This window comes from Panthera leo, chromosome C1 (assembly GCF_018350215.1).
Source record: "Panthera leo isolate Ple1 chromosome C1, P.leo_Ple1_pat1.1, whole genome shotgun sequence".
Classification (NCBI taxonomy): Eukaryota; Metazoa; Chordata; class Mammalia; order Carnivora; family Felidae; genus Panthera; species Panthera leo.
Genome location: NC_056686.1, coordinates 39,583,881 through 39,610,750, shown reverse-complemented (window position 1 = coordinate 39,610,750; position 26,870 = coordinate 39,583,881). Strand labels below are relative to the sequence as shown.

General features: G+C 38.5%; 1 protein-coding gene across 9 annotated transcripts in view; it reads left to right on the top strand.

The window, feature by feature from the left end:
* The first annotated feature begins 5,115 nt into the window (after positions 1–5,115).
* Positions 5,116–26,870, top strand: part of LOC122227036 (BEN domain-containing protein 5) — a 1,450,833-nt gene continuing 1,429,078 nt past the window's right edge. For all 9 annotated transcript variants that reach the window (XR_006205861.1, XR_006205863.1, XR_006205862.1 and 6 more), the window contains exon 1: positions 5,116–5,247. Coding sequence is in view for 6 of the 9 variants with exons in the window: in XM_042951161.1 (XP_042807095.1) it covers positions 5,214–5,247 (34 nt within the window). In the remaining 3 variants the exon portion in view is untranslated. The remainder of the gene's footprint in view (positions 5,248–26,870) is intronic.

Below are 26,870 nucleotides of genomic sequence, written 5' to 3'. Positions count from 1 at the left end.
TCACGTTTTAACATTTAAATAGTTTGTCCAGGTTAAGAAGAAATCCTCAAATAATTCTTTTATAGCCTTGGCACAGAGTAGTTGTTTTCTTAAACAAAACTTAGAAGATAAGAAAAGAATGACAACATTTCTAGAAGGACAAAACAGCAACAAACAGTAGAAACGCAAATGACAGGTTGAATTTAAAAATATTTTCATCTCTCTTCTTCCCACCCTATATTTCATTTAGCTGACCCCCCTCATCCTTAATACTCAGCTTCAGGGTCATTTCTTCCAGAATACCTTCCATGATATCCACCAAGGGCATCCCTCTTTGATGCTTCTACACTTTTCTGAGCATACTTGTATCACTGCTCTTACTACATTGTTTGGAAATTGTAAATTGGATTTGTGTGTGTTCATCTTTTCTTTCCAATTAGTCTGTAAACATCAAAAGCATGGGATTTTTGATATGAAATTACTTGAGAGAACATAGCACCATTCCAGTCTTCCCTGGGGCTACTGCTATCTGACTGTGTGACTTAAACTCTCTGAATCTCAATTTCATCTTCTGTACAGGATGATGACATTAATACTAATTTTACAGTGTTACTTTGAGATTTAAATGAGTTGGCACATGTGAGAAATGTGATTATAATTTGAATATTTCTCTTTCCATACTGTATCTAACTCAGTGACAGGCACATGGAAGGCATCATTTTAATAAATGTTTACAGAGGGAGTGAGTGAATCCTATAGGGAATATTTTTTTAGAAGGAAGTCACCCTGGCTCTATGGTGGGTGGGTAGTGGCTGTCTGTGGAGATAAGAAACCCCAGGAAATCCCTAGGGAAGGCAGACCTCCTGGGTACACTCTGAATGATAGCATGCGAAAAACAGCTCCCAGGAATCCATGAGGGGGGCATTTCTACCCCACTCCTCATGCTGTGCCATATATACCAGAAAGAAGTCTCTGAGGATTTCAGCAGGTGTGAAGCTTCCTGCCCAGCTTCCTGAGGAGGAGCTGACATACAGGAGAACTGAAACTGGTCTCTTTTTTTTTTTTTTTTAAGTTTATTTATTTATTTTGAGAGAGAGAGAGAGAGAGAGAGAGAGAGAGAGAGAGAATCCCAAGCAGGCTCCATGCTGTCAGCACAGAGCCCGACCTGGTGCTTGATCTCTTGAAATGTGAGATCATGCATGACCTGAGCTGAAATCAAGAGTCAGACACTTAACCAACTGAAACACCCAGGTACCCTGAACCTGGTCTTTTTAAGTCCTGAATTTTCCCAGGCATTTTATTTCTTCTGCCCAGTTGTAATTTGTCTTTCAATGCTGTGGGACAAAACTTTCTGCATGTTGTATATATATGCTGTCCAATATAGGGTGGCTACTGAGCACTTAAAATGTGGCTAGTCTGACTAAATAACTGATATTTAAATTTACTTAAAATTTAAATTGAACAGGGCAAGTGTATGTTGTACATAAAAGGGTCTCATCAAATGGTAATTTGAAATGTCAACAAACACATTTGTATAGAATTGCACTGTTCAAATCTTTTTTTTTCCTGGCTCAAATCTATACTCTACACAGCAACCAGAGGAGCTGACCAGGTGTCTGACCTGCTTAAGTATTCCTCAATGGGTTTCTATCACTGTCAGGATCAAGTCCCCCCATATATGAGTTCTCCAGAATCTGTCCTTATCTATTGATGCAGCCACTCCTGCCTTGCTGTCCATCCCAGACACACTGTCCTTTGCTTTGCCCATGCTATTCCTGTTGCCCCAGCTACCCTTTCCCCTTGTACCACTGTTTTCTTTGCCCAGCTTATTCCTACTTGCCCTTGAAGAGTTAAATCAGACACTCTCCTCCAGGAAGTTTCCCCTAAATATCCCTTAGCCTATCCCCTCTACCCCAGGATGGGTTGTGTGCCTCCCTCTGGGCTCCCACAGCCTCCCATGCTTTCCTCTATCAGAACACTGATCATGCTGGGTTATAATTATGGACTAAATCTCCTTTCCCTTTTGGATTGTGAGCTTCTAGAAACCACAGACAGTGCTATATTCATTTCTTTATCTTCGGTGTGAAAAGTAATAAAAGGAAAGCTCATTTAGAAAGGAGTCAGGAGGTGGGCAGAGGGAGCTCTCAAGTCCAGCACTCCTTGTCACTTGCAGACCCACTAGAAGTGAGGAACAATGAGAAACAGTCACAACACAATCAATGAAAGACAGTCACGACATACTCAATGAAAAGCCAGTATACTTTAGACTCCTAGTTTACTCCAGTGGACTTTATAACAGCCTTTCTAACTTTCCCCCTTTTCTCTATGAGAGAGTGTATCTCTCCTTTGCTGGGGGTCTTGCCTATGGTTTTGCCACAGTTTGCTTGTCTCAGACTGCAATTCTCTATTCCCAGATAAATGTGTTTTTATTGGTAAAACAGCTGGCAGTTTTGTTTTTTCAGAAAATTTTTTAATGTTTATTTGTGTGTGTGTGTGTGTGTGTGTGTGTGAGAGAGAGAGAGAGAGAGAGAGAGAGATAGAGAGAGAGAGCGAGAGAGAGAGCGAGAGAGAGAGAGCAAGCATGAACAGGGGAGGGGCAGGGAGAGGGAGACACAGAATCTGAGGCAGGATCCAGGCTCTGAGCTGTCAGCATAGAGCTCGACACTACTTGAGGCTTGAGATCATGACCTGAGCTGAAGTCAGAGGCTTAACCGATTGAGCCCCCCAGGCACCTCTGGCAGTTTTATTTTTTGAGGTTAACACTAGCATCTGCACAAGACCTGGCTCAGAAATGGAATCAAGGTATGTTAATGTCAATTGTTCTAAAACATGCCAGGTTCTTTATTTACCATAATTATACTTATAAAATGCATTTTAACCTGTCTCATTATTTGTGACTTAGAGCACTCTTTGTGGTAGGCAGCACTGTTGTTTGGGTTTGTTGGGAAAGGAAACTGAGGCTCAACGTCTCTTTAAGTGATTTGTCCAAGAGTTTGAGTAGAACCTGGGTCCTCAAACTCCTTTTTTCCATCTTCTTATACTTAATGAAGCTCATTTGTCCTCTTCAGCCCTCAGTGACCCTTCCCACACTGAAATTCCTACAGCCCTCACAGCCTTTACCAGTGATGTGTGAAAGCTTGTGTGTTTTCATCTTGATAGTTGTATTGACATGGCTTGTGAATTTTTAAACTACTCAAATATGGAGGGATATTTCTGATGAGTATTTTTATGTAACTTTTTGTAGAAGTTCTTGTGGTGCCCAAACCTTATTCCTGATTTCAGTGTATTTCTATGTCTATTGCTAGCTCAAATGCTTTCTGGTCCCTCTTGCTTTTCTGCCTCAAGGCTTTCTTTCAAATCCTAGAAGACTGCTTAGCCCTGGGCAAGCATAACCAGGAAATGTTAAAGAGTTCAAGCTGGGGTATTGAGATAACCCTCAAATAATGGAGATGGAAATTAAGAGGTAAATGACCCAGTCTCCTTGTTCTTTGGTGGTGCAATTCTGAGGCACCTTCTACATGGTTTTCAGAGGGTCTCCAGTGAGCTTAAGCCCTGTTGTCTACTAAAGCAATCAGCTCAATATCACACATTTTTCTTGGCTTTTCCGCTTTCCCCTCTTTCATTCTCTCCCCCTCACATCTGTTTCTGGAGCTTACTTCCCAAACAAATTACCAGCACCCAAATCCTGGCCTCAGACTCTGCTTTTGGGGAACCCAACTAAAGACACTACTTACCTATACAGGAGTTTCTTTAGAGATAATGTTTTGCCCTATGAGTTTTGTGCTCTAGCGTAGTGGACTTCTTATAGTTTCACTGCTGTTCCCTATGCCCTGCTTTGCTCATGCTGCTCTCTCTGCTTGGCACAGTCTTCCTTACTTTGCCCGGCTGACATTTATTCTTCAAGACTCACTCCTCTTTAGGATTTTCATTGTTTTACTCCTGCCACCTCCTAATTTAGAGTTATCTCTGTGATTCTGTAGCACTTCTAACACTAGTTAACCTCTACCAAAGCCATTTTTTCTCTCTTTTTGTTTCTCTGACATCCTTTTGTTAAGAATATGTATTGAGTGTCCACTATCTGGTGGGCTAACATCCTAGAATAAGTTGAAGTCCAGGCTGGAGGTGGTGTCTCTATGAGGTATGTAAAACCATTATCTCTTCCTTTCTCTGTGAGACTTTTGAAGAGAAGGGGTCTAGAACGGTACTTGTTAAAAAATTAAGTGTTCAATAAAACTGGTAGGATGTGCTAGAGTGAACTTAGGATTCATTTTTCATTTCACAAATATTTACTTTTACTGAGCACTTACCTTGTGTCAAGCACTATACTGTGTTATGGAGTATAGCTAGATGAAAAGACGGACCCCTGGCATCAGGGAGCTCACCCTACCCTTAAGTGAGGAAGAAAGAAGTAAATAATGCATAAAGCATTGTCAGCGTTAGCCCAGGTATACACGGCGGAGTGGGAGGACAAAGCAGCTCAGAAAAGGGTAATGTTTAGCTTGGTCTTAGAAGATAGTGGTGACTCACCACGGAGAGATGGGAAAAGGCATCCTAAGTATACTGAGAAATACAGCAGCAAAAGTCTAGGGTTAGGGGCTGGTGCGGTTGTAGAGGGGCAAGGAGCCCGACCTCTTTGGGCTCTTCGAGTTTGGTGTGGGTGGGCACAGAATTATTGATTCTCGGTGCATTTCAGTTGAAGACATAAGTTACCCAGCACCTCGACCAGGGCCAGGCACGCCAGGAGGAGGTGCGTTGGGAAATCAAGAAATCTGTGTCTCAAGTCCCAAACTGAGCTTCAAACACAGAAAAGCCAGTCCATCCACGTCTGTGGTCAGCAGGAAGAACCCCTCAGCAGCAGAAGAGCGCCATCCCAGGCGACCGGGTCCTGGCTCCCCAGAGGCGGCTGAGCATGCTCAGTTGCCAGAACGCGGTGGCTCAGTGGGAAACCGAGAAGCGCCGCGGACTCCCAGCCCCGCCGGCGCCTGGACCGGAGAGGGCTGGAGCCACGGGGGCGGGGCCTCGGACGCACGCTCCCTCTCTCCCAGCCCGCCTTCCCGCCCCCCCCCCCCCCCCCCCCGCCACGCGCCGGTCGCCGGCACGCGGGCCGCCCGTTGCCCTAGCAACCGTCGTGCCGCGTCTTCCTGAGGGAGCTCTGTCAGCCCGAGGATCCGGTCGCCCGCTCCCCACTGCCCCGCGATTTTCGCGTGGGCTTAGAGGCGGAGGGACAACAAAAAATGGCGGAGCGGAGCCAGACGGCGCCTGAGGCAGGTCTGTGGGGGCGGTCGTTCTGGGGGAAGCGCTGAAGCAGCACCGCGGTCCTGGGTCTGAGGGGAGAGGGGACTTGGGCATGGCCCTACTCTTGAGGAGGCACCCCTGTGTGTTTGCGCGGTGGGGCTGTGACCTCGGGGTCAGGGGTCAAGGGAGGTGCACACCGCTCTGAATGGCGGGCAGGGACCTCGGAGTCCCGGAGGAGGCGCAGGAATGTATGCGGGAGTGTGCACACTCCTGAGTGAGCATGGGCCCAGAAGGGGCTGGGGCTCCAGGGAAGATACAGGACTCTATTCCTGAGGGGCGCGTGTGATGGGGCTGATCATGGGAGTAGGGCTGAGTCATGGACGGGGGTACATAGTCTTGTGGGAACATGGGAGGGCTCCCTAAACGGGCATGGTTTGATGGAGTCTCTTATTCTGAGGAGGCAGGTATATGGGAGAGGAGTGTTACTGTAATATCAGGCAGTGCCATGGAAAGGGGGTATACACTGAATATTTGTGTTTGGGGGAAGTACAGTGCCTTAGGGTCACCCCTGGCCATCGAGAAAGTATACAAATCCTTTCGTAGGTTCTGATAAAGACAAGAGGCTTGCGGGGGCACTCAGAGCCCCAGTCTTTCAGAACCTTACCAAAGAATGCTGGAGCCTGAGTTTGAGTATATGTGGGATCAGTGATCTTGAAGGTCATTTAGAATCACAAAGGTGTGCATGTCCATATATTTGTGGGGAGAAGATAGTCTTTAAGGTGCAGGAGACTGCTGGGAAGGGGAGACCCAGGTGTCTATCCCTGAGGGGACCCCAGTTGTGGGTTTGACTGGTCTTGGAGAGTAGTGACCTAAGTGTCTCACTCGGTCATAGGAAAGAGCAAGGGTTTTCAGTCTTGTGTGTATGGGAAGGAGTTTGCACCTGAAAGGGGCTGGGGACCGAAGAACTGAGGCTTTAAGACAAGTGATACCTGTGTGTGTAGTAAAGCAGTGGCTTTAGGGATAAGTGTGGTGGTGAGTGATGGAAGTGGTATACAAATCTTGTATATGTGTCCTGATTAGGTATTTTGGTTTCAGGAGTGACCCACTTAAATTATCCAGCCCTTGGCACTGGGGAAGGGTATGGAAGTGGTTATACTAAGACCTTGTAGTAACTGAACTGGAAGCTGAATGAAGCCATTGAGAGTGAATGGTTCAAGAGACTATTCTCTCTCAAGACCTGCATGGTTTCTCTTTGCTTCGTCTATCAAGTAGTTCCTTTATTCTTTTTACAGTTTAAGCTTCCTTGTGACTTGAACATGCTCATTCCTTTATTCATTCATCTGCTCAGCAAATATTTATTGAGTGCCAACTATATGTTAGATACCAACTTAGGCACTGGAAACTCTCTGCTTGTGATTCTCTTACCTTGTTCTTTTTTTTTTTTTTTCTTCCCTGCCCCCTCACCCCCCCCCCCAATTTACTAGCTTTACATATATTATATAGTCTACATATTACTTTTATTAGTTATTGCCTGTTTTCTTCCACTAGAATGTAGGCTCCATGAAGGCAAAGGTTTTGTTATGTTTAACAATCCCACATGTCTAGAGCCATACATGGTGTACAGTAGGTTATTCTTAAATATTTGTTGAATAAATAACTGAATGATCTGATAAAATCTAGTGGTTCAAGAAACTTTCTCTGAGGAATTGATATTTTTAGATGAGATACAATAAGGATTGATTAAGTGAAGAGAAGGTTATTCTTAAATATTTGTTGAATAAATAACAATGATCTGATCAAGTCTAGTGGTTCAAGAAACTTTCTCTGAGGAAGTGATATTTTTAGATGAGATACAATAAGGATTGATTAAGCAAAGAGAAGGACAAGGAGGGTCCAGGCAGAGGGAAACCATGTGCAAAGATCCTAAGGTAGCAGGAAACATAATGTATTGTGTTTAAGGAACTGAAAAAAGACAAATATGGCTGCATATAGGGCAATAGGAGGGGGAAAGAAGCTGAAACAGATCTTGCAGGTCTTGAATACTATGATATGTATTTTCACCAAATAGTAGGAAGCCACTGAGGGCTCTTAAGTAGGAGCATGACATGATTATAATCATGAAAAATATAACTGGCTACAGTATGGAAAGTACAGAAGATACAAGAATGGGTATAGGTAGACCTGTTAGAAGGTAGCAGTGGAGATGGAGAGAAGGAATTGAGAAATATTTAAGAGGTAAAATTAATAGGATTTAGTGAAAGATGGGGATGAAGGAAAAGGAGGTATCAGGTCATGCTTCTAATTTTCTAATTCATGAATCTGGATAGTTGGTGGTGCCATTATGGAGATAAGGAACACTGGAAGGGGTCTTGGCTGTGTTTGAGAGGGAAGATCATGAGTTTGGTTTTGGACATATGGAGTCGGAGTTATCTTTTATCTTTGAGCCATCCAGAGAAGTGAGAGATTGACAAGGCAGTTGAATGTGTAAGAAAAGTCGGAGCTAACATGAAAGATAATTAGTGAAGTCAAAAGTATGGATGAAATTGCATAGAGGGGACAGTGGGGTGAGGGGAGTAGAGGCTTGGGATTAAGTGTTGAATAGCTACAATATTTCAGTGCTTTCCAAAGAGAATGAGGAGAATGGTCTTGAACAGATCAAATGCTGCCAAATGATATATAAATGAAGACTGAAAAACTAGATTTAGCAACAGATTTAGCATTGTTGATAACATTAATGAGAGAAAATTGATGAAGGTAAGAGCCAAACCATTTAAGTTCTGAATTACTATTAATGGGCTTAGTCTTTATTTCTTAATTCAGATTCCCAAGAGAGAGAAACTAATTGGAATACATCCTATTTTCACCAGATCATGTCATAGATTTCAAGCCAGTGTAGGATTGATTGTTTTTGGATTAGGTGTCCAGCTATTGCTGACTGGAGTCACCTGGTTCAAAACATGTCCGTCTGATGATTTTTCATCTCAGTAGCAATAGCTGACATTTCTAGAGTGTTTATTATGTGCCAGATACTGTGCTAAGAGCTTTATATATTTTAATCTATGTCAGCATCATAACCACTTTCTAAGGTATTAACTCTACTGTTTGAAGAAATTTTGGCACAGAGAAGTTAAGCAACTTGCTCAAGATCTGCAAATAAGTGTAAGATTATAGGTGTTTGGGGCTTTTTTTTTTTAAGTTTACTTATTTTGAGAGAGAGAGCACACATGTGGAGAAGGAACAGAGAGAGAGAGAGAGAGGGAGAGAGAGGGAGGGAGAGAGAAAGAGAGAGAGAGAGAATCCCAAGCAGGCTCCGCACCACCAGTGCGGATCCCTATGTGGGGCATGAACCCAAGAACCAGGGGACCATGCCCTGAACCAAAGTCAGATGCTTTAACCAACTGAGCCAACCAGGCACCCCTGTTTGGGGATTATTTTAACATTATACAGATTCATTATTTGGCTTTCTCTTTGTATTGCAATATTCTACATAGTGAAGCAATAATAGCCATGATGAAAATTCCTGCCCTACAAGAAATGTTATTCTAAGGTAAGCATATGTTAGCAAGGTGACATGGAAAGAACTGGAATTCAGATCTTTGTTTAAAGTCTGTTTCTGTAATCTATTAGATGAGGACCATGGACTCAAATTTTCTGATCTAAAGTTCCCTCATCATAAAATGGGGATGATATTTGCAGGATAGTTGTGAATTCTAGAGATAATATATCTGAAGTGCACAATAAATGAAATTTTCTTAGTTCCCCTGAAGCTTGAATGTAAAAAATTAAGCAATATTTAACACACAGTGAAGAATTTAAGACATTCTTTTTTTCCTTCATTTTTTTCCCATTGGTATAATTTATTTACCGTTAGAAGAAAGACAGACACCAAGTTTAGGCGAATGTGGAATTGTTATTTGTACTAAAATGACATGGAATAGGTCTCTATATGAGGTGGATTTTGAGGGATTTCTTGGAGCGAAGGGATAAGTTTTTTTCCAAGCATACAGATAGCTCTGTTAGAAGGTCAGATTTGCAAAAGGAAGTTTCTTTAAAATATTGTATTGTATTGTATGTATGTATGTATGTATGTATGTTTATTCTTGAGAGGAGAGAGAGAGAGAGGAAAAGAACAAGCGGGGAAGGGGCAGAGAAAGAGGGGGACAGAGGATCTGAAGCAGGCTCTGTACTGATAACAGACTGCCAGATGTGGGGCTTGAACTCACAAACCATGAGACTGTGACCTGAGCTGAAGTCAGAAGCTTAACTGACTGAGCCACCCTGGTGTCCCTAAAACATTGTACTTTAAAATGAGGACAAGAATGTTTGAATTTTTCTTCTTTTCCAACAATTTGACTATTAACAATAATAAGAAAGAAACCATGTGGGAGTAATAGGCTAGATTGCACTTGCTTCAATTTCTCAGATTCTTCTTCCTTTCCAACTATCATAAAAGAAAGCTTTGTGTGAATTACCTGGTATAATTTTTTTCCTATATTGCCAAGTGTGTTACTTTTGTGGAAGCCCATACCGACCAGAAATTTTAGAATGATGCAGTCTGTTAAAAACGGCCTGTACTTTGGGGTGCCTGGGTGACTCAGTTGGTTAAGCATATGACTCTTGGTTTTGGATCAGGTCATGATCTCATGGTTTTGTGAGTTCCAGCCCCCATCTGGCTCTGTCCTGGCAGCATGTAGCCTGCTTGGGATTCTCTCTCTCTCTCTCTCTCTCTCTCTCTCTGCCCCTCCCCTGCTCGTTCTGCCTCTCTCTCTCTCTCTCTCTTTCAAAAAAATGGCCTGTACCTTGATCAATTTGTGAAATGAATATTTTTTAAAAAAGTAATTTTATGGTACCTGAAATCATCTATAGACAGAATCTTGAAATTTTAAAAAGCCTTAGAAATGAGAATAGTGTTTTCCATCTTTTGTTAGTACTTGGGCAAAATAGTTAAGTCTGTTTGCAAATTGGGGACAGTAACACCTACTTTTCAGGTGAGACTTAGAGATAGATTTGGAAAGTGCATAATGTGTTATACCCTACCCTCAAAGAAATGGTAGGTTATTTAGTATCTGCCTCTGTGTGTGTGTGTGTGTGTGTGTGTGTGTGTGTGTGTGTGCATGCGCATGGGTGTGTGTCTTTTCCTAAAGCTTCCTAGTAAAATTGTCTTTTAAAGAAGAGGAAATCTAGATCTATAGTCCCTTATTTGGAGCTTTGGATGCAAATATATTTCAGAATTCAGATATTTTTTGGATTATGGAAAAGTAATACAGCATATGTACTGTTAATTATATAACATCCCCATGGGTATGGGAGAGTACCTTGTAATCAAACACATTAATATCACATTCACACTAAATGAATAAATTATAAATAGCTTCATGTCAGTTTAGGTTAAATTTTGTTGACAAATTAGTTTTGGCACCAAATTTATGGAAAAAATTGCCATTTTTAGAGATTTATGGATTTTGAAATTGTGGAAAAGGGAATGTGGATTTACATAGTTTTATCCCTTTTTAGAAATATTTTTAAAGCTTTGAATTATTTTTTGTCACCTGTATATTTTTCTGTAACATCAGCAAGTATATAGCTTTATTAAAGATCCTAAAAGTATAGTATTGGGATGGAAAACACATTTGGTTTCCGTGATGCTTATGTGCTTGTTTCTTCTAAGAAACTGATAATGTTGGAGATCTCTTGATGTTGCATTTGGCTTTAGTTTCAGTATCATTGCGCAATGTCACTTTCAATTAGAGATACTAGAAACTTATATGCATTAAGAAGGACAGTAGGATGTCTATATTTTGCATATGTATTTTTAATAGTCACAGCTTTGTCTTTGAGTCAAAGAATAGTATGATCGTAATTGAGTTTCAGAATGTTTTTATTCATTGTTAAATTTCAGCACTGGAGTAGGTGTTAATTTTAGTATTAAGAAAAATTTTCATCCTTAGCTGGAATTGATTTTTCTGATTATAAAACATTATTCTAAGTGTGAAAGTTTGCAATAATTCATTGATGTTATTCACCATATGGGAATATGATCATTTTTACTTTTTGTATTTCACATTTATTTAATGGGACTCCTAAAAGAAATTTCTTTTTTTTTCAAACTCTAAAGAAAATAGTTTTTATTTGTCATATATATTTGAGAACTACTGATTGTGAACATTTGAGTCTCTAACCAGGCTTTCAAAATAATGTATTTGCATGTCATCTGAAGGAAAACAAAACAAGCAAACACAGAAAAACTCCTAGAATTTAATATAGGATTAAAAACCTTTATATGGGATTGGAAATTCCTAAATAAAGAACTTTCAACAATGTTATGGAAAAAAAATCTTTGAGTTTTGGTGGAAGAAATGGGAAAAAAACAATCTGCCATCATTTATAGTTTGCTGCATTTTATCAGGAGTTTTAGAAGTCACTAATTGTAGTATATTAATCTCTGTGTCATAGAGTTGTGGAAGAAATCACTATGTTGTGGACTGTGTTATTCATTTTTAGAATTATTCTTATAAAAATATATATTTAATACCTACTGTATGTCAGGCATTGTGGCAAACTTTGGAAATTCAGTGATGTATTTATACATAGTCCCTGCCTTCAAGGAGCTCCCATAATAGTAGAAGAAGAATAGAGCTAGAAAATTAGCATCCGGGCAATGGTAGAAGTTGTACACAGGATTCTGAAGCTAGATAATAGTTCTCTGACAGCTTGGAGATGGTGGTAGGAGTAGTTTAGTAACGCTTCTTGGAGGAAGAACACATGAATTGAGTCTTGGATGACAAGAAGGAATTAGCCCAGTGAACGTTGTAGGGCAGAGGGACTGGGAGTAGAGAGGAGGAAAGGAGGGCAGAGAGAGCAACATATGCCCAGGAAAGTTATGTGGTGGGAGAATGAAACTCATTCAGAATATTGCTGGTATTGCTCATCTATTAACAGAGCTAAAGACTGTATTTCTTTTTCTTTCTTTTTTTTTTTTTTTTTTGCTTCTATTGGCCCTTAAACATTTCTGGCGTGATAGATACCTCTTGATATGTTATGAAAAGATAATTCTTTCTCATGAAAATGCATGCTGTGTGCAGACACATGAAAATTTGAAAATAATTTCAAGAGATAATGTCCATCCCAGAAACCCAGGTTAAGATATCTTCTATTTGTTAGTAATAGAGGATTACATTTCAGTTAGTAATAGAGGTTGCAGTTAAGAATCTGAAATCTTCAAAGTAGGAATACTTTGGTGAAAGGGGTTGATTTAATGACATCTGTGCTAGGCAAAGCAAATGCTGGTTCCTAAATTATTTGGTCATCAGTTTATCTCATATTTTTAGCTCCTTATACTTTACTTCCTCATTTTGCCTCACAGTAGACCTGAAGAAAGACTCCAAGGTTACATAGATGTATTCATGACAGAGTAAGTGATTAGTTCAGGCTTATGTGGCTAGAGAGCAGGTCTGATTCCAAAGCCAAGATTCTTTCCATTTTTGCTCTCCTATGCAGAAAAAACATGTATAAGATTAGAGCTTACAGTGAGGGAAGTGTTAGTTTTTACCTTTATATTGAATGTTAGAGGTTAGGTGACTTAACCAGGGTCCCACAACCAGCAAGAAGAGGAGCCAGAACTATAACTTAAATTTCCTGATTTCCATTCGGCAAATAAGAATATACTGCCCTAAAATGAAGAGAGATAAATAACCAGGTATTGTAGTAATGGGCTTTAAAACAAAGTTAGTTATTTCAGTAAGCCAATCTTTGGCATTTGTAGAGTACCTCCTTTGTTTTAGGCACTTTATGTATATCTTGTTTAATTCTCCCAAAATTCCTGCAAGGGGGTATAATTATCTCAGTTTTATATATGAGAAAATTGGGGTTCAGAAATACTAAGTGGTGAAGCTGAGGTTCTACAACCCATAAGTAGTAGAACTGGAACTGCAATCCAAGTCTGTCTGGCTCTGTGTCCATACTGATGGGACTACTCCACTCTGCTTCTTAGTAAGTTAAAATAACTTAAATTTTCTTTTGTTATTGAGGAAGAGGTAATGCATATCTCAATTTTCAGACAAATGTATGAAACAACAGTGCACATTTATTTCTAATTACTGTAGAAATATGGGGTTAATGAGGTTTCTCATCTTGGGCATCTCTATGTGCTCATTGAGTAAATTAGTGTTGAAGAGTAGGGACTAAAATAGCAATTAGTATATGCTTGCTACCTAGTAGGCATTCAATAAGTATTTGTAGACCAAATGAGTGGAAACATTTTTTTATCCATAAATTTTAGGTTTAAATATTAGAACTTAGGCTATTGGAAGTTGAGGATGTTAACACAAATGAAGGGGAAAATGAAGAAACTTTTGACATTTTACAAACAAGATGTCCTAGTTGAATAGGGCTTAAACACAGTTGATATACTGTGGACGGAACAAGCTCATTAAAACCTCATTTGGGAAACTTCTGGGGAAGGTGACAGAGTAGGAGGATCTTAAGCTTACCTTGTCCCATTGATACAAGTAGATAACATGCACATGGGTGTAAATAACCCAGAAAACAACCTGAAGTCTGACAGAACAGACTCCTTGGAGCTAAGTGTAGAGAAGAGGCCATATCAAAGAAGATAGGAAAGGCAGAGACGTGATTGGGAGCTAAATGGATCTACAGGAGGAAAGAAGGGAAGGATGCTACAGGTGCAGAGAGGAGAAAGAAACAGATTCTCATATCATATTCCTGGGGTGGAGAACCTACATGAGGAAGATGAATCCCCATAACATTTGGCTTTGAAAACCAGAGAGGCCGAATTCATGAGTTCTTACAATCAGTGGGGCTTAACACCTTGAACTTTAAACATCAGTGGGCTCAGCTTTGAGAGAGCCAGGAGAGCTAGAGGAAACTGAATCCCTGCCCTTAAAATATATAAAAATAAACAGCTCCTTACAAATATAGCATAGAAGTAGCATTTTGAAAAAAATGCCTAGGGTATATAGGAGAGAGATTTGTTTAATAATCTCAGAGTGTGTGCTGAGGGGGCAGGGATTCCTGGGAGACTTCTCCAGGAACAAAGGAGCTGGTGGGTGCCATTTCTATCTCTGTCTCCCAGACTAGACACAGGGACCCTTCAGGAACCAGCATGGCACCATCACTCACTACCTAACTTGCTAATGGCATGCCCTGCCTGAGTTCTCCTGTGGTCACGCCTCCTCAAGGCAGGCCTTGGTTTCAGGTCTTCTCCCATAGAAGACCTGTGCAAACATTGCAAACACCATGTATACCACCACTTCCAACCTTGCCTTGGTCCCTGGTAGCTGGAGGTCCCCTCTCACAGTGGACTGTGGTACAGACCTTGCTAGCACAGGGTGCCCCACCGTTGTGTTCTCCTGCAGGCCTGCTCCCTCCAATACACTCTTGGCTGAAGCCCATCTAGAATGGTGCCACAAGCCTGGCAGTGTGCAAGAGCCTTGACAGTGACTCTTTCCCTGGGGAGAGGAGAAGATAACCACACACACCAATCTGACTGTGGCCCCGGCAGTGGGCTGGGGACAGATGTTTGGTCTGAGTGCAGATTCTACCCATCAATGAAAGGTCCTCAGGGGACAACACAGGGAAAGTGACCTATAGTTTGGTTCTATTGCATCTCTGGCAAATGCCTGGTCTGATTCAACTCAAGCCTAAGATGGCCCCAGATTGGCTCACTAACACAAGGACCAAACACTGCCTACAAATGTCAAAGAAAGCCATGCAAATGACTGGACTGAAGGCAAATGCAGCTCAGCCACAATAGCCGGGCACATGCAGTAGACATAGGAGACAACCTTGAGCACCAGATTCTAGTGAACAGGGGATATTGGATTTCAGGGCACTGTAATGCCTTTCATAAGGCCAGTACTTTCAAGAACAGGAGACATAACTTAACTTTTCTAACACATAGAAACAGACATAGAGAGTTAGACAAAATGAAGAGACAGAACAATGTGTCCTAAATGAAAGAATAGGACAAAATCACAGCAAGAGACGTAAACGAAATGGAGATAAGTAATATGCCTGATATAGAATTTAAACTAATGGTCATAAAAGCATAAGAGACTGTTAAAAACTGAGAACAAACTGAGGGTTGATGGGGGGTGGGAGGGAGGGCAGGGTGGGTGATGGGTATTGAGGAGGGCACCTTTTGGGATGAGCACTGGGTGTTGTATGGAAACCAATTTGACAGTAAATTTCATATATTAAAAAATAAAAATAAATAAATAAATAAATAAATAAATAAAAATAAATAAAAAAATAAAAAATAAAATAAAAAAAAATAAACTAATGGTCATAAAGATACTACTGGATTTGAGAAGAGTGGAGGAGTTAAGTGAGACCCTTAACAAAGAGATAGAAAACATAGAAAAAAACCAATTAGAGATGCAGGGCTCAAAAACCGAAATTAACAGTAACACTAGAAGGAGTAAATAGTAGACTAGAGAAGGCAGAAGAATGGGTCAGCAACCTGGATGACAGGGTTTTGGAAAGCAGCAGTCAAGCTCAACAAGAGAGAGAAAAAAATAACAAAACTGAAAATAGACTCCAGAAACTCAGTAACACCATCAAGCGTAATTAATACGTGCATTATAGGGATTCCAAAAAGAGAAGAGAGAAATAGGGCAGAACATTTATTTGAAGAAATAATAACTGAAAAAGTCCCAAATCTGGGTAAGGAAACAGAAATTCAGATCCAGGAGGCACAGAGGGCTACCAACAAAATCAGCCCAAGGATGTCCATGTTGAGACATATAGTAATTAAAACAGGAAAAAGTATTGATAAATAGAGAATTTTAAAAGCATTAAGAGAAAAGAAAAGTGTTACATACAAGAAAATCCCATAAGGCTATCAGCTGATTTTTTGGCAGAAACTTTGCAGGCCAGGAGGGAGTGGCATGACATTGCAAGCGCTAAAAGAAAAAACCTGTAACCAAGAATACTCTCTCCATCAAGATTAGAATTCTGAATAGGAGAGATAAAGAGTTTCCTAGACAAACAAAACTTAAAAGAAATTAATCACCACTAAACCATCTCTACAAAAAAAGTTAAAGAGGACTCTTTGAGTGGAAAGGAAAGAAAGACCAGGGGTAAGCAAAGGAAAGGAATGGAAAGTAGGAGTAAGAAAAGTAGGAAGCTCAAAGGCAGTAAAAATAAGTTTAGCTATAAAAATCAGTCAAGGGATTCACAAAATAAAAAGATGTAAAGTATTTGACACCATATACCTAAAACATGAGGGGGGAAAGGAGTAAAGAATGTGTTCAAATGTAAGCGACTATCAACTTAATGTAGATTGCTATATGCAGAAGATGTCATATGCAAATATAATGGTAACCACAAATCAAAGTCCAGTAATAGATATGCAAAGCATGAAGAGAAAGGAATCCAAGTGTATCACTAAAGAAAACCACCAAACTGTAGGATGAAAGAACAAGAGAACAAAGAAACAGAACTACAAACACAAATGCAGAACAAATAACAAAGTGGTAATAAGTTACATACCTATCTATAATTCCTTTGAATGTAAATGGACTAAATGCTCCAGTCAAAAGCCATAGGGTGATGAAATGGAGAAAAAAGCAAGACCCATCATGTGTTGCCCATAAGAGACTCACTTTAGATCTAAAGACACATGTAGATTGAAAGTGAAGGAATGGAGAAGCATTTATCATACAAATGGAAGTGAAAACAAAGCTGAGGTAGCAATACTTATATCAGAGTGAAGACTGTAACGAGACAAAGAAGGACACTACATAATCATAAAGGGAACAATCTAAGAAGAAGATAGAACAATTGTAAATACATATGCACCCATTATGGAAGCACACAAATGCATAAGACAGCTAATAAAAAACATAAAAGAAGTAATAAATAGTGATACAATAATAGTAGGGACTTTCATACACCACTTACATCAATGGATAGATCATCCAAACAGAATCAAAAAGGAAACAGTGGCTTTGAATGACACATTGGACCAGATGGATCTAACAGATATATTCAGAACATGCCATCCAAAAACAGCAGATACACATTCTTTTCATGTGCACACGGAACATTCTCCAAAATAGATCACATATTAGTCCACAAAACAAGTCTCAACAAATTCAAAAAGATTGAAATCATACAGTGCATCTTTTCTGACCACAACACCGTGAATCTAGAAATCAATCACAAGAAAAAAGTCTGGAAAGAACACAAATACATGGAGGTTAAATAGCATGCTCCTAAACAATAAATTGGTCAACCAAGAAATCCAAGAAACAAAAAAATTCATGGAGACAAATGAAAATGAAAACACAGTACTCCAAAATCTTTGGAATGCAGCAAAAGTGGTTCTAAGGGAATTTTATAGCAATACAGTCCTACCCCAAGAAACAGGAAAAATCTCAAATAAACAACCTAACCTTACACATGAGCATCTAGAAGAAGACCAAACAAAACCCAAATCCAGCAGAAGGAATAAATGATATAGAAACTAAAAAACAGAACACCAATGAAACCAGAAACTGCTTTTTGAAAAGAACAAAATTGATAAGCCTTTAGCTGGACTCATCCCCCCTCCCTGAAAAATGAGGACTCAATAAACAAAACAGGAGGGGCGTCTGGGTGACTCAGTTGGTTAAGTGCTAGACTTTGGCACAGGTTGTGACCTTTCACTTAGTGAGTCTGAGTCCTGCATTGGGCTCTGTGTGGACAACTCAGAGCCTGGAGCCTGTTTCAGATTCTTTCTCCCTCTCACTCGGCCCCTCCCCAGCTCACTCTCTCTCTCTCAAAAATAAATAAAACATTAAATTAAAAAAATAAAACAGGAAATGAAAGAGAAATAACAACTGACACCACAGAAATACAGATTATAAAAGAATACTATGAAAAACTATATGCCAACAAGTTGGGCAACCTAGAAGAAATGGATAAAATCCCAGAAATGTATAACCTCCCAAAACTGAATCAGGAAGAAATAGAAAATTTGAACAGACTGATTACCAGCTATAAAATGGAATCAGTAATCAAAAAACTCCCAACAAACAGAAGTCCAGGACCAGTAGCCTTCACAGGCGAATTTTACCAAACATTTAAAGAGTTAATACCTATTCTTCTCAAACTATTCCGAGAAATACAAGAGGAGGGAAATCTTCCAAATTCATTCTGTGACGCCAGCATTACTCTGATACCAAAACCAGAAAAAGACAGTACAAAAAAAGAGAACTAGAGGCCAATATCTCTTATGAACATAGATGCAAAAATTCTGAACAAAATATTAGCAAATTGAATCCAACAATATATTAAAAACTCATTCACCATGATCAAGAGGCATTTATTCCTGGGATGCAAGGGTGTTTCATTATTCACAAATCAATCAATGTGATGATTGATCACATCAATAAGAGAAAGGATAAAAACCATATGATCATTTCAGTAGATGTAGAAAAAGCATTTGACAAAGTATAACATTCATTTATGATAAAAACCCTCAACAAAGTAGGTTTTGAGGGAATATAACTCAATATAATAAAGGCCTTATATGAAAAACTCAGTTAACATCATACTCGGGAAAATCGGAGAGCTTTCCTCCTAAGGTCAGGAACAAGACAAGGATATATACTCTCACCATTTTTATTCAACATAGTGCTGGAAGTCCCACACTCAGCAGTCAGACAAGAGAGAGAAATAAAAGTCATCCAAATTGTTAAGGAGGAAGTAAAACTTGCACTGTTTGCAGATGACATGATACTGTATATAGAAAACCCTAACGACTCCACCAAAAAACTATGAGAACTGACAAATAGATTCAATAAGGTCACAGGATAGAAAATCAATGTACAGAAATCTGTTGCATTCCTATACACTAAGCAGGAAGAGAAATTAAGAAAGAAATCCTGGGGCGCCTGGGTGGCTCAGTCGGTTGAGTGTCCGACTTCAGTTCAGGTCATGATCTCACCGCTTATGAGTTCAAACCCTGCGTGGGGCTCTGTGCTGACAGCTCAGCACCTGCAGTCTGCTTCAGATTCTCTGTTTCCCTCTCTCTCTGCCCCTCCCCTGCTCACGCTCTCTCCTTCAAGATAAATAAACATAAAAAAAAAGAGAAAGAAATCCCTTTTACCTTTGCACTAAAAATAATAAAATATTACGAGTAAACAAAAGAGGGGAAAGACCTATGCTCTGAAAAATATAGAACATTGATGAAAGAATTTGAAGATGACACAAATGGAAAGATATTCCATGCTCATGGATTAGAAGAACAAATATTGTTAAAATGTCTATACTACCCAAGGCAATTTATAGATTTAATGCAATCTCTATGAAAAGACTAACAGCATTATTCACAGAACTAGAACCAACAATCCAAAATTTGTGTGGAACCACATAAGACTCTGAATAGACAAAGCAGTCTTGAAAAAGGAAAACTGGATGTGTCACAGTCTCCAATATTAAGGTATAGTAGTACAAAGCTATAGTAATCAAAACAGTTGTGGTACTGGCACAAAAATAGATACATAGATCAATGGAGCAGAATAGAAAGCCCAGATATAAACCCATGATTATATCGTCAATTAATTTTTGACAGAGTGACAAGACTATGCAATGGGAAAAAGATAGTCTCTTCAACACATGCTGTTTGGAAAACTTGACAGCAACATGCAAAACAATGAATCTGGACCACTTTCTCACACCATACACAAAATAAACAATATGGATTAAAGTCATAAATGTGAGACATGAAACCATAGAAATCCTAGAAGAGAACACTAGCAGTACTTTCTCTGACATCAACCATAGCAACATCCCTCTAGATATGCCTCCTCAGGTAAGGGAAGCAAAAGCAAAAATAAATTATTGGGACTACATCAAAATAAAAAGCTTGTGAACAGCCACAAAACTAAAAGACAACTTACTGAATAGGGGAAGATATTTGCATTGTCATTTATATGTCATATCTAATAAAAGTTTAGTATCCAAAATACATAACTGATACAACTCAACACCAAAAAAACAAAAAAGGGTAGATGTCATAAACACTTTTCCAAAGAAGATGTACAGATGGCCAACAGACATATATGAGAAGATGCTCAATATCACTCATCATCAGGGAATGCAAATGAAAACCACAGGGAGATAATCACCTCACACCTGTCAGAATGGCTAAAATAAAAAAACAAGAAACAACAAGTGATGGCAAGGATGTGGAGATACAGGAACCATTGTGCACTTTTGGTGGGAATGCAAACTGGTGTAGCTACTGTGGAAAACAGCATAGATTTTCCTTAAAAAATTAAAAACACAACTATCATATGATTCAGTAATTCCACTACTGGGTACTTACCCACGTAATAAAAAAAAAAAAACTAATTTGAAGAGCTATAGTGCCCTTGTGTTTATTGCAGTAAATTATTTATAATAGCCAAGGTATGGAAGCAGCAACCCAAGTGTCCATCAATAGATGAACACATAAAGAGTATGTGCAAAAAATATATATGTGTGTGTATATATGAATATATGTAATATTACTCAGCTATAAAAAAGAATGAAGTCTTGCTATTTACAACAACATGGATGGATCTAGAGGATATGTTGCTAAGTGAAATAAGTCAGTCTGGGAAAGACAAATATATGATTTCAATCATATTTGGTTTTATGAAACAAAACAGTTGAACAAGGAAAAAAAGAAAGCAAAAAACAGACTCTTAACAACACAGAAGAATTTGATGGTTACCAGAGGGGAGGTGGGTAGGGGGATGGGTGAAATAGGTGAAGGGGATTAAGAGTTCACTTACTGTGATGAGCACGGAGTAATGTATAGAGTTGTTGCTTTACTCTATTGTACACCTGAAACTAATATGACACAGTATGTTATCTATACTGGAATTAAAATAAAAGAAAAAACCCTAAAACCTTGGAGGTGTCTGTGTCTTTATGCAACATATGTAGTAAATAGAGTATAGGTTTTGGAATTAACCAGATACTATTTAAAATTTTAACTCTACTCCCTAATTGTAATAGTGTTTCTTAGAGCCTCAGTTTTTTTCATCTTTAAAATGGTGATGCTAATCCTTTACTCATTAGAGTTGTGAGGGTATATGTAATAATACCTCTGATAGAGTAGAAATCCTTTTAACCTACTCGCTGGATTAATTGATGCTTTCCATTTTCATGAGATATGCAGCTTCATACATGTTTAAAGAGCCTTTCTCATCTACTGGGAAAGTGCAATGTATTGATGGTACATGAGTCCTGGTGTCATAAATACATTATGAAAAACTTAAAATATATATTTTTTAATGATTATTTATTTATTTTGAGGGAGAGGCACAGAGCTTGAGCGGAGGAGGGACAGAGAGAGAGAAACACAGAATTGGAAGCAGGCTCCAGGCTCCGAGCTGTCAACACAGAGCCTGATGTGGGGCTCGAACCCACAGACCGTGAGATCATGACCTGAGCTGAAGTCAGATGCTCAACCGACTGAGCCACCCAGGCACCCCAAACTTAAAATGATTTTAATTAACATTGGAAATATCTTTCAAAGTAGTAATACTCTAATTTTTCATCTTAATAATGTCATTATCAGTGTACTACCACAGGAATAGTAATGCTTATGAGAAATGCTGGTTTAATTTTTGCAGCTTGATAAAAATTGTTGTAAATGTTTTGAATTTTCTTTAAAATGTTTTTAAGTTTTTATTTATTTATTTTGAGGGAGAGAGAGCATGTGCGTGCGCACACACACGTAAGCTGGGACAGAGAGGGAGAGAGAGAATCCCACACAGGCTTACACTGTCAGCATGGAGCCCGACTCAGACAATTCTTTTCAGTGGGGTCTTTGTCTGGTTTTGGAATCAAGGTAATGCTGGCCTCATAGAATGAGTTTGGAACTTTTACTTCCATTTCTATTTTTTGGAACAGCTTCCAAAGAATAGGTATTAAGTCTTTTTTAAATGTTTGGTAGAATTCCCCTGGAAAGCCATCCAGCCCTGGACTCTTGTTTATTGGGAGATTTTTTGATTACTGATTCAATTTCTTTACTGGTTAGGGTCTGTTCAGATTTTGTATTTCTTCCTGTTTCAGTTTTGGTAGTTTATATATTTCTAGGAATTTGTCCATTTCTTTCAGGTTGCCCAATTTGTTGGCATATAATTGCTCATAATATTCTCTTATTATTGTTTTTATTTATGTAGTGTTTGTTGTGATCTCTTTCATTCATGATTTTATTTATTTAGGTCTTTTCCTTTTTCTTTTTCATCAACTGACTAGGTGTTTATCAATTTTGTTAATTCTTTCAAAGAACCAGCTTCTGGTTTCATTGACCCGTTCTGGTTTTTTGTTTTTTTTTTTTACTTCAATATCATTGATTTCTGCTCTAATCTTTATTATTTCCCTTCTTCTGATGGTTTTGGACTTTATTTGCTGTTCTTTTTTCCATCTCCTTTAGGTGTAAGGTTAGGTTGTGTATTTGAGACATTTCTTCCTTCTTTAGGAAGGCCTGGATTGCTATATACTTTCCTTTTATGACCACCTTTGCTGCATCCCAGAGGTTTTGGACTGTTCTGTTTTCATTTCCATTGGCTTCCATGTACTTTTTAATTTCCTCTTTGATTTCTTGATTAAACCATTTGTTCTTTAGTAGGGTTCTTTAATCTCCAAGTACTCTTGGTCTTTCCAAGTTTTTTCTTGAGGTTGATTTCAAGTTTTGTAGCATTATGACCTGAAAATATGCATGGTATGATATAGATCTTTTTGTACTCGTTGAAGGCTGATTTGTGACCCAGTATGTGAAACAAATTATGGAAAAAGCCCAAATGTCCGTCGACTGATATATGGATAAAGAAGATGTGGTGAATATTGTGTGTGTATATATATATATATATATATATGTGTGTGTGTGTGTGTGTGTGTGTATATATATATGTGTGTATATATATATATATATATATATATATATATATACACACACACAATATTACTTGGTGATCAAAAAGAATGAAATCTTGCCATTTGTAATAATGTGGATGGAACTAGAATGTATTATGCTAAGTGAAATAAATCCATCAGAGAAAGATAAATATCACATGATTTCACTCATATGTGGAATTTAAGAGACAAAACAGATGAACATTTCACTCATATGTGGAATTTAAGAGACAAAACAGGTGAACATAGGGGAAGAGAAGCAAAAATAAGATAAAAACAGAGAGGGAGGAAAGCCATAAGAGACTCTTACAGAGAACAACCTGAGGGTTGCTGGAAGTGTGTTGGTTGGGGACATGGGCTAAATGGGTGATGGGCATTAAGGAGGGCACTTGTTGGGATGAGCACTGGGTGTTATATGTAAGTGATGAATAACTAAATTCTACTCCTGAAACCATTATAACACTATATGTTACCAACTTGGATTTAAATAAAACTAAAAAAAAAAAAAAAAAAAAAAAAAGTGTTGGACATGTAACCAACTGAGCCACCCAGGTGCCCCGTGAATTTTCTTATAAAAGACTTGAAAGGGCTCATCTAATTTTAGGTTTATCAGTATTATGGGGCCTTTGACTTAAAGATCAGCATCACCTGGGGCACCTGGTGGTTCAGTCCATTGAGCATACAACTCTTGATTGCAGCTCGGGTCATGATCCCAGGGTTATGAGATGAGCCCCACTTTGGGCTCCACACTGAGCATGAATCTTGCTTTGAATTCTCTCACTCTTACTCTGCCCCTCTTACCTGCTTGCACTCTTTCTCTCTCTTTCTAAAATAAAAATTAAAAAACAAAAAGATCAGCATCACTCATTTTATGGAACTGGATGAAGAATAAAATGATTAAATAAAGGAGTTGGATAATTTTTATTCTTTTCCCTGAGGAGCCTACATCTTTTATTTCAATTTAATATAAATTATATGTAGGCAAAGATTCAACTTTATGAAAGCAACTTTTCCATATATTCTGAGGAGGGAATTATGATATTTTTATTAATTCCTAGAAGTTGATTTAATAAGGTCCTAAGAGAGAGGAATTTTCTTTCCTTTGTATCAGCATTTACTAGAGTTGGGACTAGTTTTAAGTTGTGTCGTACTGATCATATCTTTTTTTTTACCATGAGGAGATTTTTACATTGTGAGTAGATTAGTATTAGTATTTTTTAATTTATTGAATTTCTTCAATTAAGGAACTCCATAGATAATTGAAATATTTTATATATTTTTAATTGAAATCTGGTATGAAAGTGGTATATTTTAAGACAATGGGTGCTGTAACTAATTAGTGAACTAGATTATCCTAGGGGTCAAATTGTTTTTGGTGGGGGAGTGGAGGGAGAAACTTTGCTTTGTCATTTGTGTATCTTTACATTCCAAGTTGTTTGAAATTGGCAAAAAGCTGTCTTCAATAAAGTTTATATCTAAGTGCAGTGTCACCCTGATGAAAATGAAGTAAGTAAAATTTTCTTCAGATACCTAATTTTAATGCCATTTCTCATTTAGGTTATCAAAAGTTGCCGACCACCCTTGAAAACATACTACACGGTTAAAACTAAGAAAGAATTTTCTTGTTATTACAGTAACAAAAGAATATTTATCCTTTTCCTGTCTGTTCAGAGAAATACATTCTTTGAAAGTTTAGCATTCAGTCAAACTAATTTTCAAAAACAGGGTTAAATATTGTCAGGGGAATAGATGAATTCCTTTTGTTTCTGTCCTAGCAAGCTAAATGTTCTTATATTGCTGATTATAATTTTTTCAAGCTTTTTAATCTTTTTATGTTCTAATCCATTCTCTTTTTTAAAAAAATTTAAGTTTATTTATTTATTTTTGAGAGAGGGAGAAAGGGAAGGTGAGGGAGAGAGAGAAAGAGAGAGAGAGAGAGAGAGAGCAAGCACACAGGAGGGGCAGAGAGAGAGGGAGAGAGAGAATTCCATGGGGCTCAAACTCATGAACTACGAGATCATGACCTGAGACCAAGAGTTGGATGCTCAACCGACTGAGCCACCCAGGTGCCCCCATTCTCTTTTTAAAGAAATAGTAAAATCTGTAAACTTTTCATCTTTAGCTTTTCTGATTTTCCTGCTCAGTCTCTGCCTATCCCTGGCTTGTTCCAGTTAAGTAGAAGAGATTTTCCTACTGAATAAATCCTAGATCTTTGGATCCTCCCTTTATTCCATTTTTTTTAAATTTTTTTTTTTTAACGTTTATTTAATAATTTTTGAGACAGGGAGAGACAGAGCATGAACGGGGGAGGGGCAGAGAGAGAGGGAGACACAGAATTGGAAGCAGGCTCCAGGCTCTGAGCCATCAGCCCAGAGCCCGACGCAGGGCTCGAACTCACGGACCGCGAGATCGTGACCTGAGCCGAAGTCGGCCGCCCAACCGACTGAGCCACCCAGGCGCCCCTATTCCATTTTTTTAAAAATCATTCTCTCTCTTTTTTTGTAATGAGCTGTCTGGCAGGGCAATAGAAGTCTCTTTTTAGGTATTTCAGGTGAAATGGATGTGCTGCATACTATTGCTTACTACTCTGACTGTTGTGAATATTCAGTCCTAAAAAGAAATGGGCTAAGAAATATAATAAAATTCTTATGTGTATAGGATTCCTAAAAATCAAAGTTGACTTGAATACTGCAAAGTTGTAAAAATGATAAATCAGGGCTTAAAATCCATTTTCTGTTGGGGAAAACTGCTTCTGATGAAAAGTAAAAATAATCCTTGGATACTTCAGAGAATCTCCACATTTCTTTTTTTTAATTTTAAAAAATTTTAATGTTTATTTTTGAGAGAGAGCGGCAGAGTGTGAGCAGGGGGAGGGACAGAGACGGGGAGACACAGAATTTGAAACAGACTCCAGGCTCTGAGCTGTCAGCACAGAGCTCAGTGTGAAGCTGGAACTCACAAATTGTGAGATCATGACCTGAAGTTGGACGCTTAACCAACTGAGCCACCCAGTCCCCCCTAGAATTTCCACATTTCTTAATTCTGAAGCTGTCTTTCTCTCTACTTCGCAAGTTTTAATTATTAATTTTTGAAAAAGTGCAAATAGTTATGTGGAATTTAAATAAACATAATTATTTCACATTTTTAAAGTTATATATAGCTTTACTTGAACCATACTTACTACATTATTACTTATAGTCAGGGTTTTTGTGTATATCTTTCCTGCTTTCCTAATTTTGTACATTTTCCTTTACAAGACTATAAGCAAATTTATTTCAGGCACAAAAGACTTTCATGAGTGGAATGTCTGGATTTGTGAGCTTAAGTTCCTAAATTCCTCCACAGTGACTTTCTTGGGTCTTGGAGTTATAACTTTAATTATTATTTTTAATTATAATAAGGTTCTAAAATTTAAATTTGGCTTTTATACCAAAAGAAGGAGCATAAGAAACTTGAGGCTCTTACCTTACCTATAACGGAACTCTATTAACTAAAAGGTGTTAGCATTTAAAGTGAAAGGCCTCTGGTGGTCTTTTCTGTCTCTTACACACCAGTCCTCCATAGTTAATTTCTCAGTGGACAATCTCTATGGGCATGTGTCAGAACTAGGACAGACTTAAGGGCTCACATAAATGTGAGGAAACCAGTACAGTTCTTAGATTGACTTAGGAGTATTAGTATCTTTTCATAGATTGGACATTTATTTTTGGTTCATTTGACTCATCTACTCAAACTGAAGC